Raw genomic sequence first — 13,303 nt, forward strand, 5'->3', positions numbered from 1 at the left:
TTTTGGTCCGCTCCAGATGACAATCGTGACAGGCACCAAATTTAACACACCTACTCCCCATTCACACCTGAGACCACCTGTAACACTAACGAGTCACATGACACCAAGGAGGGAAAATGGCTAATTGGGCCCAATTTGGATATTTTCACTTAGGGGTGTACTCACTTTTGTACACCCCTTGCAAAATAAATGTGTATTTTTCACCGTGTAATGCCACAATACATTCACTTATTCACTCAAAATGCCCCATACAAAGAGTAGAATAGCAAAAGTCTACAACACCTAATACACAATCTCTTTCTTTATTCAAATAAATGGAAGTGCATTTGTTACAGATGTGTACTGTGGACATGTACTTAATCAGACACACAAAACAATCCAACAAAACATCATTCATATAAAACATTTACTTCTTAATTCATTTTAACTACATCAATCAAATTCATTACAATATGTACAAATCAGTTCAAATGATTGTCTCTCAACTTGGGACAGAATTGTAAGCGGATTCATACCTTAGAGCATAAAACATATTTTCATTTACATGTGTTCAGTGTCGCTCTATAAGTGCAAATTTATTTTTTGTCCTACAACAACATTTCAAGCATCACTACTGCCCATTTGAATTGTTTTCCCAAATAATCCTGTATCAACAATTCCCCCACTTCATTCCCCCACTTTTATTTAAGGTGCTAAGCTTTGTTATCTTTTGAGGGAGATGGCGGTGATGTTTTGAGAGGATATTAGTGGTGAGAGTTCTTGCCTGGACAGTGAGAGTCATAGGGAGTGCATGAACAAAGGTTTGTTGACTTCAGGAGGGCTTTCAGGAGCAATGCAAGCTGGGAAATTGAGCTTCTCAGGAGAGGTTTAGGAGTCTGTTGCTGTCAGGGGGCTTGGCGGACATTGTGGCACCCCTAGTCGCTGAATGGACAGGGGCTTCTTTGAGTTTTTGTTGGAGGAGGGGGGGAAGTCAGTGAAGACCGCAAGGGGCCGTCCATCAGTGCAAAGTAGCACGCTGGAGTCAGCCTCACACTTGGTGGTCCTGCCTGGCCAGAGACCCTCCGCCTGGCTTGGCCTCAACCCCAACCCCCCTGGTGACAGGACCTCCGTCTTCACCACCTGCACCCCAGCCTGACTCATCTTGATCAGCACGTCCAGCGATTGCTTTCGACGCTCTAACGAAGCCTTCATCGCTTCCCTCCTCATCTCATTCTCATCTTCCTCCTCCTCCGCTTCCTCCTCCTCTGCCTCCTCATCATCTTCCTCTGTCTCCGTGGTGATGTCGTCTTTAAGTGAGGCTCCCATGAGGCCCTGGTAACTGGCCGCGACCACCTCAGTCACCACGGGTTGTTCCTTCTTGATGGAGAGATCCAGGGGTCCCTCCGTCTGACGGGCTGTCCTCTCCAGTGCATGGTGAATGTGGGAGAGCTCGCTGCGGATCTTGTTCAGATGTTCCCATAGGTGTCCCTGAGCGATGAGGTCCTCTTTCTCCAGGTGGGAGATCTTGCATTCGGCATCCTGGTACTCCTGTAGTAGAGCGTTGGAAAGGTTGCTGAGGAGGGCAGCAGCTGATTCTGATTTTGAGGATGCCTCCCCCGTCCCTTGACCGATGGTAGAGTCCTGGCTGCTGATTCTTCTACAATTCGGAGGAGAGGGCGACTCACTGACTCGGCTCACTGGGTTATTTGTATAGCACTGCTCCGCTGGCCGGGACTGAGACTGAGCATTTGTAAAACTATGGAGAGACCACAGAAGAGAAGATAATGTATTATAGAAATCAGAGATTTCAGAGAGGAAAATACGAAGTCAATTACGAATAATATGAAAAATATATAGTGAAACAGTAATAACCAAAATTTTATTTATAAAAGTAAGATCTTACGTGCTGTGGAGGAAGAGCTTTTCTGTTGCCATGGAGAAGGGTATGGTGTTCTGAATGTTCTTGAGTAGATCCAGGGTGAACCCGAGGGCTGGCCTCTTCTCTGCAGGGGACTCATCGGTCCCCAAGAGGGCTCCTGTTCTCTTGAGGCCCCATCCTGGTTTCCCCTCCTTGGCTGCAGCCTGGAGCTTGTCCCCTGTCCTGTAGGAAGGGTCTGGTGATGCTGTAGGGGATGAGGTGGTGGTGGTACCTGGCCTCAGAGCAGGCACCTTCCACAAGTTGACTTTGGGCTGGTAACTGGGGATGGGCTCCAGGCCATTCGCAGAGGTTTTGAGAACCTTGTTGACGTCGCTCTTAGTGGAGGCTGCTCCAAAGGCATGCTCGCAGAGGAATGGGTAGTAGAAGCTGGACGGCAGGAGGGTCCGGTTGATGGGGTGGTGCACACCGGATGCCGGGTGCAAGAGCTGAGCGGCTGATGCCAGGAAGGGGAGCTGGGCTAGCTGCGCTTGAGTCGGTACGGTTATATTGGTGTCGGCAGTGGGGATTGCATTCATTGAATTCATATAGGAGAAGAGGCTGGGACTCAGGGGGTATCCCACCCCAAGGATAGACCGGTTGAGTTCTGTAGGGTCCTGGTAGTCCACCAGGCCGGGTGGAGGCGGGTAGCAGGGGATGGAGTCGCTCACTCTGGGCTGGGTGCCCTCGGCCATGGTGTGGCTGGTGGCAAGCAGGCGCCACTGCTCCGACAGCAGGTCAGGCGCAGTCAGGAACGTCTTGGACAGCTTGTAGTGCTTTAGCTGGTTCTCCACCGAGTATGCTCTCAAGAGCTGGTCCTCCAGGGAGAACACATCAGTCATCAGCAGCTCCGGCTCAGGACGCTTACTGGTTCTCTTGGCTGTGCCTTCTGAGTCCCTGTTGGAGCTCTCTCTGGTCATCTCAGTGACTTCAGCCCCTTGTCCGCTCTCCTCCTCCTCCTCTCCTCCCGGGCTCTCCCCTTCCTCCTCCATGTCTTGTTGCTGCCGGGGCCTCTCCTCATTCCCTGTAGCTGGCTCGGGCTCCTCTTTCCCAGCTGTGGTCCGGAGAGAGTGGGCTTGCTGGATGGGCCGGAGCTGGTCCAGGTGCAGAAGGTTGCCCTTCTTGTATGGCCAGTCGGACTCGATTAACAGAGACAGGGAGTTCTTACAGAGGCTGTACTTCATGTGGTTGTACAGATGGGACTTCTCCATGCAGGTGAAGGGGCACTGGAAGCACTTATAGTTGTAAGGTTTGCCCCATGGCCGTGGGATGTAGTGGGGCTTCTTGGGCTTGCGTTCCTTGTGCTTGCACGTGTGGTCCTCCTTGGACATGATGGGGAATAATTCTGTCCTCACAATGCAGGTTATTCTGAGGAGAAGGTGTGTAAAAGTCTTGGAGAGATGAGGCTGTAGGGATGCAGGCTCTCGTTCTTTCTCGGGCTAGATGTAGTACACTTCTTTAGCCTTTATATACATGACTTTAAAGATTCTTTAACCTGGGAAACAGGTGGGTAGGAGCTGTGGAATACAAGATACATATATTGTTATATTATAAACATAAAAATGAAATGTTCAGGGATGAGTATTAACATAAATTAAAGAATCGTGTCATACAGTCAATCGAAAGTCAATCGAAAAAAATGTTGTGGCCAATTATTACAATTATTTTTGTCATATTTTTGTTGGGGGTTGGTTTTTCTCCTGAGTGGCGCTGCAGTCTAAGGCACTGCATCTCAATGCTAGAGGTGTCACTACAGACCCTGGTTCGATCCGGCATTGGGGGGCTATGTATATCAGCATGCTCATATGTATGTCTATGAGAGTGCATCATGTGTTGTCTGCCTGAGCTGCTGAGCTGAGTTGCCACTAACCCAACTGCAGGGAGGCCCCCAATGCTCTGTTCTCACTGTACCTGCCACTAATCATTATTTCCAGTACAGCACCAGGCGCTAGCAAGTCCCAGTGCTGGGGGCAAACAGGCAGCCCCAGGGGGGCTCTGCACCTGTGCAGGGGGCTCCACTCACGGCCCTGTCCTGGCTACATGGGCTCTGGGCCGGGTCCATGGAGGCCGGCTACCGTGCAGCATGGCCAGGGTGATGGTTTAATTAAGAGGGCGGGTGTTGGGGGAGTCGGAGCATGGGCCCTGGTTCTTAATGAGAGCCTGGCGTCACGCCCATAGGGCATCGTTAGTGTCAGGGCTGGGATTTGGGTCAGGGCACATCACACCAAGTTCAACTGCTCTCCTCTCACCCACTTCTGTCTTTTCTCCCTACTTTGGTGCTTTTGGAGTTGGGGTGGTGTTCTCGAAGTTGAATATACTCTTTCATCCATTTCACAGGACAGATAAGAGGGGAGATTTATTACAGCTGGAATTTCCTGTAAAATTACATGGTAACAATTGTGGCGTTTTGAGACTAAAACATTGGTACTATATGATACTTGTGGTACTTTTTTTTATGAATCCCAAAGACAGATAAGAGTGGAGATTTATTACAGCTGTGAGGTGGTTAGGTCATTAGGTCATGAAACATTTTTCTATGTTTTTAAAATAAATATCAGGTAAATAGATAAAGTGTTCCTTGTGTTTATTTCTAATGTAATGTTTGTCATGTATTCTGATTATCGGGGATTTGTTTATTAATAAGCCTGTGCACTAAATATGGCAACGTTACAATATTTTCAGAGACTACTTAAGTTAGATGTTTTCTTTAGTGAAATCATACATATTTGCCACTCGTAAAAATAAAATAAAACATTGGAAAATGTCATCAAGAAGTGACTGACTTCCCTATCAACTCTCTCTCTGTATTTCAGAATTTTGGTTGGATATTTAAGCAAGTTGACCTCCTGTCCGTCTATAATTATGGTAGTTCACAATTCCCAAAGATAAACAAAATAATTGGACAATGCAGATTAAATGTCAAATACATTTTAACATAAAAGTTTTAAAGTTTTACACACTTGACCTACTCTGTTAACTGACTGATTTAAATAGCATAATTGCATGCAGCGTTGTCTCACCATCTTTTTTATAGATAAATACAAGACCCAATGAATTGAATTATCTACAGTTAACTACTGTCTTATCTCAACAGAGCACCATTTTCTTCCATATTTCGACATAATAATCACTTTAGTTTAATTAGCCTTTTAAATAACTCACTCAAACCAATTTAAACACTCCCCAAAAATGTATAGTGTCTTTTTGGGGGGAGAAAGAAACGTTGTAATTGTTTTCCACTGTTAGTCAAGCTGCCCTGTGGGTAGAGCGAGTGAACAAGCGAGAGAGCATCACTCTTCAGATTAAAAGACCCTGCTGTGAGGCTTTTTTTTTCTGGGGTCGTTCAGGGATGAAAGCCTGTGTGATGTTTAGGGGTCCGGGCTGAGGTAAGTCTTGTTTCAGAATACGATCAACTTTTATTAAACCATCACGCCGTACATCACACCTTGTGAGGACAGATAGACATAAATTGAACTCGACTTCACTGCAGTACAAGAGGGATAACAAAACTCACTCTAACACAGGGTGGCAGGCCTTTTTGCAGAATCCTGCTCGTCTACCCCTGAGGCTCTGACCTGGCCTCTGAGCTCATAATAGAGCCTAACAGCTGCTATTAGGAGGCAATCAATAAAAATCATTTTTCCTTTAGATTTTTTCACTGCTCGACACTGTTAGTGGCCACCAAACCCTCGACCCCCCTCCTCCCCTCCTGTCCCGTATCCTTGTTTCCAGCTTTTATGGATTCCTGGTCAGACAAGCCTATAATCGCTTCAGCTTCAACATATATTGTTTCAATTAAGATAGCTCACATCACTAAAAGCATTGACAAGTTGCGTGCAATAACAAACAAAAACCGATAACATTGGATGGGTTGGGGGAAGGGGTGCAAACGTGTCAAATGGCACCAATATGAGATGTTGATCTACTCACAGACAGGAAATAATTACATTTTATAGAGTGCAGAATCATCCTTTCTATCTACTCTCTTTATGTTATAGTTATATATTGACTAATACAGAGAGTATAACTGTTATACTTTTGCATTCTATTTTAAATTCAGCCTAATTTTCTAAATTCATAAGGGATGTGACTTTACCTAAGATGGTGGCTTGCAGTGAAGACTGAGTGATGATCCAATGTCTTCTGTCAACTTCCACTAAGGAGAAGGTCCTGAAAAAGAGGATGGGAGAAGAATTCAACATGAATTTTAGTTGTTAATCTAGATGTAGTTATTATCATGCAAGTTACTTGATAATACTGTGATACTGTGTAGGGGCCTCATAAAAATGGTCAATATTAAACTACACATTAGCATACATTACATAGAATGTACATACATCTGAATGTTTGACATTGACATTGTGGGGGATTGTTTGTTACATGTATTGAATTAATATGCAGTGATATTTAATACATCCGTGAAGTTAACCATAAAAACAATTCCTCTCCGTTTTTTTGAGTCGAAAAGGAATTCACATTAATGATATTGTTGATGTTATTGTGAAAGAGTCAATATCCAAATAACACATGATTTATTTCTACACTTCTCAAAAATATCTGGGCTTCAGTCCTAAATTAGACTTTGATAGATATCTATAACATTGTGATAACTTGGGTTTAGAATAATGAGGTTTTTTTATCCTATAAACAATTAAGCCTAAAATACAACTTTAGTCTATGTATGAAAATCACAAAAATCTATACAAAGTAACACTTCAAGTAATTCCCTTCTGTGAGATAAAAATGTTTTGAAATAATCTAATGAAATCGTTTTGAGAGACATTTTCAGAACAATCTTCCAAAATGAGTAGGCTGTTTAAATTATATAAGATAATATAGTCGTAAAATATTATAAATATTTTTAATTTAATTTTCACACAAATTCCATGAATGTCAAATAACAGAACACTTTGCACTGTTTTCCCCATGGACAACGGTGTCTGTGGACCAATTATGACAATAGCCTACAAACATTGACACAACACAACTACAAAGCCCAATAATCATAGCCTTCTAAATAAAACCCACTCATACTAATTATACAACATATGGTATCTGAAATTAGGGAATAAATCTGGTATTCCTACCTGGTGTCGGTGGTGTGTCTGTATGTCAATTCTCTGCGTATAGCGGTACAAGCAGACAGCGCATATCCAGCTCAAATGGGAGCGCGAAAGCGAGTGTGTAGAAGATATTGACTAGGAGCATTGCCTTGGGGCACTATAATACTGCAGCTCCGTCCTCGGTATTGTCGCATGTGGTGTCTACCTTGCAGCAAGGATACAGAAGCACATTTAACAGTATCGGCAAAGGTTGGTTCAACGTTAATTCGATGCAGACTTTAGGTAGGCTATGTACAATTAGAATATTTTATTTGACAATTTCTTGTTTGGTTTTCAAATTAGGTCTGATAGGCCTTAACGCTCAACCTCAACACTTGTTTGACCGACCTATTTCAAAAGTATTTTCATTTTTCACACAACAAAGCCTAGGCATCAATGTCAAAACTTACCTTGCTACCTAACAGTCGAATAATTCCTGATTATTGAATAAACAAATCATACAAAAATAGCATACATCAAAACATATATAAGATTTTGTCCAGAATCTATAGTTAAAATAAGTATTTGTTTGTATTTGTTCATACACTCTCCTAATTGATTTCAAAACAACCTGGTATCAAATGGATGTTTAATGCTTAATAAGATTCAAGTATGCTTTGGCAGGTAAAAAAAAATGTTGCAACTGCTTGCACTTGTGTGGAATAGGATAGGCCTATTGTTTCAAGAAGTTAAGCATGAACATCTTTGAAAGACAAATGAACATTAAAGGCCCAGTGAAGTCTAAAACATGAATTATATATATTTCCTGTGATTAACTTGATTAAACATGTTTTATATATATTTAATATATATATCCTGTGTTTTATATATATTTCCACACTGAGATTGGAATAATACTGTGAAATTGTGAAAATTATGATAATGCCCTTTTAGTGTAAGAGCTGTCTGAAAAGACCACCTGACATTTCAGCCTGTTTTGGTGGGATGGAGTTTTGGCCTGCCTGATGACATCAGCAGGCTGTTAATTAGCTAATAAATCAATAAGATGGAGTGCTCCAAACCTCTCTGCCAATAACAGTTCGTTTTCAGTTTCCCCTCCACACTCAGTCCGCTCCAGACAGTTCTAGCTAAATTCTTGCTTGAGAAATTGCTCTAGATAAGAAGTTTGTTTTCATTTAAAAACAGTCAAAAAGAAACTATCACAGCAATGTACTTAATTGTTACCCAGAAATGACTTGATATTGAGAAAAAAGACAAAAAAGTTGCATTGGACCTTTAATTGTATTGGATGGAAGTTATTTTAAAAGTGGAGACAAATTGTATTAATATTAAATGCATAGGCCTATTATTCATGAGAGACAGCGGCCGGTTAAGATTTCTAATACAGCCTGCAGAAGTTATGTGGTTTGGTTTGTTCTTGTTAGTTCAGTCACTTATAACTTTTACTGGGTAGTTTAGCCGCACTACTGCATATTTCAATACCGTTGCTTTTGAAAACTATTAGCCTTTATTAATATATAAAGGGCCGACCACCAAAACACCATGTAGTCTAGGCCTAATCTTATGTTTTCAATGTAAGTTAATATGTTCATCAAAATGTCATAAATATATGATAGGCTAACATCTAAATGTCATGTTTTTTTTCTTCTATTGCAGGCCTGTTCAATGGATGGTTTCAACATCAAGCTAGGTCTAATGATGCTGACATTTGTGGATGTCACAATCTTTGTCAATGACATTAGAGTAAAAGTAAACATCAAAATCCCAAAGATATATCAATGAGAAAATATAAATAAATGTGGAGCTAAATTATGGGATGGGGGAATACTCAGCTGTCTATCTGTGAGTAGGGATATTTGTGTCAAATCGTTCCGAATGAGATGGCGTGGAAAATTGTACTTATTTTTCCTCCTTTATGCGTTTCCTTTCTTTATTATAGTCTTGTTGTTTTTGCTTTGCCTTTTTGTGCGTATAGGCTATTCTCTGTAGATGTGTTTATCCATTTCAGATATTAATTAAGAGATTTCGTATTATTGAATAAACAAATAATTACAATAGCATACATCAAAACATATATAAGATTTTGTCCAGAATCTATAGTTAAAATAAGTGATTGTTTGTATTTGTTCATACACGTGTGTGTGTGTGTGTGTGTGTGTGTGTGTGTGTGTGTGTGTGTGTGTGTGTGTGTGTGTGTGTGTGTGTGTGTGTGTGTGTGTGTGTGCAAACATGTACATATGACACTCTCTGCCTGTGTGTGTGTGTTTGTGTGTATGTGTCTCCTGAGTTTGACCGTGTGTGTATGATTGTGTACTACTGACTGTGTGTATAAGGAAACAGGGCTATGTCAGGTGGAAGTGCAACTGAGGGTGGTCGGGGGCTCTTTCTCCTCCGCTTGCCCGCAACAACACACACACACACGCACACACACACACGCACACACACACAGAGCTTGGCTGGCCACTAATCGCTTCTCTGGGAGGCTGCACCGAGTCGTGTACCAGGCAGCGCGCCTGGTACACGACTCAGTGCAGCCTCCCAGAGAAGCGATTAGTGCAGTGGCACTGGATAGGTTCCTGACGTGAGCTGTGAGATCACATCCACGGGCAATGACTGATGTATGTCTTATCTGACAGCTCAGACTCATTTGTTAATCTTTCTCGCTCTCTCTTTCCTATTCCTTGCTCTCCCAACCCTCCCATCTCTCCACTTCTCTTCCTCCTTTTTTCCCCTCTCTCTTCTGTACCTCCCATCCTTACCACTTCTCGCTATCCTCTCTCTCTTCCTCCCTCTCTCTCACTCCCTCTCCCTTAGCCTGTGGCTGGCACTGGGTCAACTCCAGGTTCTTCATTTCTCTCCTACAGTATCTGGCTGTGTGGAGGCGTGTGCGGGCCCCTTTGAAAACGTCAGTGTACGTGTGTCTGGGGGAGTCGGGCCCCCTTCACGAGCCATCAAGCCCGCTGTCACGCTGCGCCGGGCAAATGGAGACAGACAGGCCACTCCATAGGGCCTAACCATCTGTACCAAATGTGACAGCAGGGGGAAAAGGATATCTGGCAAATCAGGAGGAATGAGATGAGAGGGTGAGATGTAGAGAGAGTGAGGTAGAGAAAGAGAGAGAGAGAGCTTCTTCCTCTGACAGTGTGGAAATCCAATTATATTGGTCGCGTACACATACACTGAGTATACCAAACATTAGGAACACCTTCCTAATTTTGAGTTGCACCCCCCCTTTCGTTTGCACTCAGAAAAGCCTTCAATATTTTGTCTTGCCCATTCACTCTCTGATTTGCACAAATACACAATCCATGTCTCAGTTATCACAAGGCTTAAAAATCCTCCCATTCATCTACACTGATTGAAGTGGATTTGACAAGTGACATCAATAATGGATCATGGCTTTCACCTGGATTCACCTGGTCAGTCTATGTCATGGAAAGAGCAGGTGTTGTTAATGTTTTGTAAACTCAGTGTACACTCACTCACAAACACAAACACTCATACTCACAAACACATGCACATATACACACACTCTCACACACACACACAGTCAACGCTGCTGGCCCTTATACACTACCGTTCAGAAGTTTGGGGACACTTAGAAATGTCCTTGTTTTTGAAAGAAAAGCACTAAAAGCACTGTCAATTAAAATAACATCAAATTTATCAGAAATACAGTGTAGACATTGTTAATGTTGTAAATGACTATTGTAGCTGGAAACGGCTGATTTTTAATGGAATATCTACATAGGCATACAGAGGCCCATTATCAGCAACCATCACTCCTGGTAGCTTCATTAAATAGTACCCGCAAAACACCAGTCTCAGCGTCAACAGTGAAGAGGCGACTCCGGGATGCTGGCCTTCTAGGCAGAGTTCCCCAGTCCAGTGTCTGTGTTCTTCTGCCCATCTTTTCTTTTTTATTGGCCAGTCTGAGATATGGGTTTTTCTTTGCAACTCTGCCTAGAAGTCCAGCATCCCGGAGTCGCCTCTTCACTGTTGACGTTGAGACTGGTGTTTTGCGGTGCTATTTAATGCAGCTGCCAGTTGGGGACTTGTGAGGCGTCTTTCTCAAACTAGACACTCTAATGTACTTGTCCTCTTGCTCAGTTGTGCACCGGGGCCTCCGGTGGTTAGAGCCAGTTTACGTTGTCCTGTGAAGGGAGTAGTACACAGCGTTGTACGGGATCTTCAGTTTCTTGGCAATTTCTCACATGGAATAGCCTTTATTTCTCAGAACAAGAATAGACTTGACGAGTTTCAGAAGAAAGTTCTTTGTTTCTGGCCATTTTGAGCCTGTAATCAAACCCACAATTGCTGATACTCAGATACTGAACTAGTCTAAAGAAGGCACGTTTTATTGTTTCTTTAATCAGAACAACAGTTTTTAGCTGTGCTAACATAATTGCAAAAGGGTTTTCTAATGATCAAGTAGCCTTTTAAAATTATAAACTTGGATTAGCTAATACAATATGCCATTGGAACACCGGAGTGATGGTTGCTGATAATGGGCCTCTGTACACCTATTCAATTAAAAATCAGAAGTTTCCAGCTACAATAGTCATTTACAACATTAACAATGTCTAAACTGTATTTCTGGTCAATTTGATGTTATTTTAATGGACCAAGAATGTGCTTTTCTTTCAAAAACAAGGACATTTCTAAGTGACCCCAAATTTTTTGAAAGGTAGTGTATAGAGACAATTAAACACTTGACACCTCCCGTTTCTTTAATACTGTTTTTAACACTTTGTATTCATAGAGTGGGGCAAAAAAGTATTTAGTCAGCCACCAATTGTGCAAGTTCTCCCACTTAAAAAGATGAGAGAGGACTGTAATTTTCATCATAGGTACACTTCAACTATAGGTACACTTCAAAAAAACAAACAAAAATAAATATATATATCACATTGTAGGATTTTTAATGAATTTATTTGCAAATTATGGTGGAAAATAAGTATTTGGTCAATAACAAAAGTTTATCTCAATACAATACTGTTATATACCCTTTGTTGGCAATGACAGAGATCAAACGTTTTCTGTAAGTCTTCACAAGGTTTTCACACACTGTTGCTGGTATTTTGGCCCATTCCTCCATGCAGATCTCCTCTAGAGCAGTGGTGTTTTGGGGCTGTTGCTGGGCAACACGGACTTTCAACTCCCTCCAAAGATTTTCTATGGGGTTGAGATCTGGAGACTGGCTAGGCCACTCCAGGACCTTGAAATGCTTCCTACGAAGCCCCTCCTTCATTGCCCGGGCGGTGTGTTTGGGATCATTGTCATGCTGAAAGACCCAGCCACATTTTGTCTTCAATGCCCTTGCTGATGGAAGGAGGTTTTCACTCAAAATCTCACGATACATGGCCCCATTCATTCTTTCCTTTACACGGATCAGTCGTCCTGGTCCCTTTGCAGAAAAACAGCCCCAAAGCATGATGTTTCCACCCCCATGCTTCACAGTAGGTTTGGTGTTCTTTGGATGCAACTCAGCATTCTTTGTCCTCCAAACACGACGAGTTGAACTTTTAACAAAAAGTTATATTTTGGTTTCATCTGACCATATGACATTCTCCCAATCTTCTTCTGGATCATCCAAATGCTCTCTAGCAAACTTCAGACGGGCCTGGACATGTACTGGATTAAGCAGGGGGACACATCTGGCACTGCAGGATTTGAGTCCCTGGCGGCGTAGTGTGTTACTGATGGTAGGCTTTGTTACTTTGGTCCCAGCTCTCTGCAGGTCATTCACTAGGTCCCCCCGTGTGGTTCTGGGATTTTTGCTCACCGTTCTTGTGATCATTTTGACCCCACGGGGTGAGATCTTGCGTGGAGCCCCAGATCGAGGGAGATTATCAGTGGTCTTGTATGTCTTCCATTTCCTAATAATTGCTCCCATAGTTGATTTCTTCAAACCAAGCTGCTTACCTATTGCATATTCAGTCTTCCCAGCCTGGTGCAGGTCTAACAATTTTGTTTCTGGTGTCTTTTGACAGCTCTTTGGTCTTGGCCATAGTGGAGTTTGGAGTGTGACTGTTTGAGGTTGTGGACAGGTGTCTTTTATACTGATAACAAGTTCAAACAGGTGCCATTAATACAGGTAATGAGTGGAGGACAGAGGAGCCTCTGAAAGAAGAAGTTACAGGTTTGTGAGAGCCAGAAATCTTGCTTGTTTGTAGGTGACCAAATACTTATTTTCCACCATAATTTGCAAATAAATTCATTAAAAATCCTACAATGTGATTTTCTGGATTTAAAAAAATAATTTTGTCTGTAATAGTTGAAGTGTACCTATGATGAAAATTACAGGCATCTCTCTCATTTTTATGAGGGGGAGAACTTGCACAAT

At 42.4% G+C, this 13,303-nt stretch overlaps 1 protein-coding gene across 1 annotated transcript; it reads right to left on the reverse strand.

Annotated features, from left to right (window-relative positions):
• Window positions 1-327: 327 nt before the first annotated feature.
• On the reverse strand, window positions 328-3,396 carry LOC112224746 (proline-rich protein 35-like). The gene is made up of 2 exons (XM_024388428.1): window positions 1,883-3,396; window positions 328-1,735 (listed from the first exon to the last, which is right to left on the reverse strand). The coding sequence occupies exons 1-2, from the start codon at window positions 3,223-3,225 to the stop codon at window positions 868-870; spliced, it is 2,211 nt and encodes a 736-aa protein (XP_024244196.1). The 5' UTR covers window positions 3,226-3,396; the 3' UTR covers window positions 328-867.
• Between the last annotated feature and the right edge of the window lie 9,907 nt (window positions 3,397-13,303).

This window comes from Oncorhynchus tshawytscha, linkage group LG25 (assembly GCF_018296145.1).
Source record: "Oncorhynchus tshawytscha isolate Ot180627B linkage group LG25, Otsh_v2.0, whole genome shotgun sequence".
NCBI lineage: Eukaryota > Metazoa > Chordata > Actinopteri > Salmoniformes > Salmonidae > Oncorhynchus > Oncorhynchus tshawytscha.

What these genes read in the sequence shown, in the direction of transcription:
- LOC112224746 (XM_024388428.1), bottom strand. Translation starts at nt 3,225, where the DNA reads ATGTCCAAGGAGGACCACACGTGCAAGCACAAGGAACGCAAGCCCAAG. An exon ending in AAGCTCTTCCTCCACAGCAC is followed by an intron (nt 1,736 to 1,882) that starts GTAAGATCTTAC and finishes GTCTCTCCATAG; the next exon opens with TTTTACAAATGCTCAGTCTC.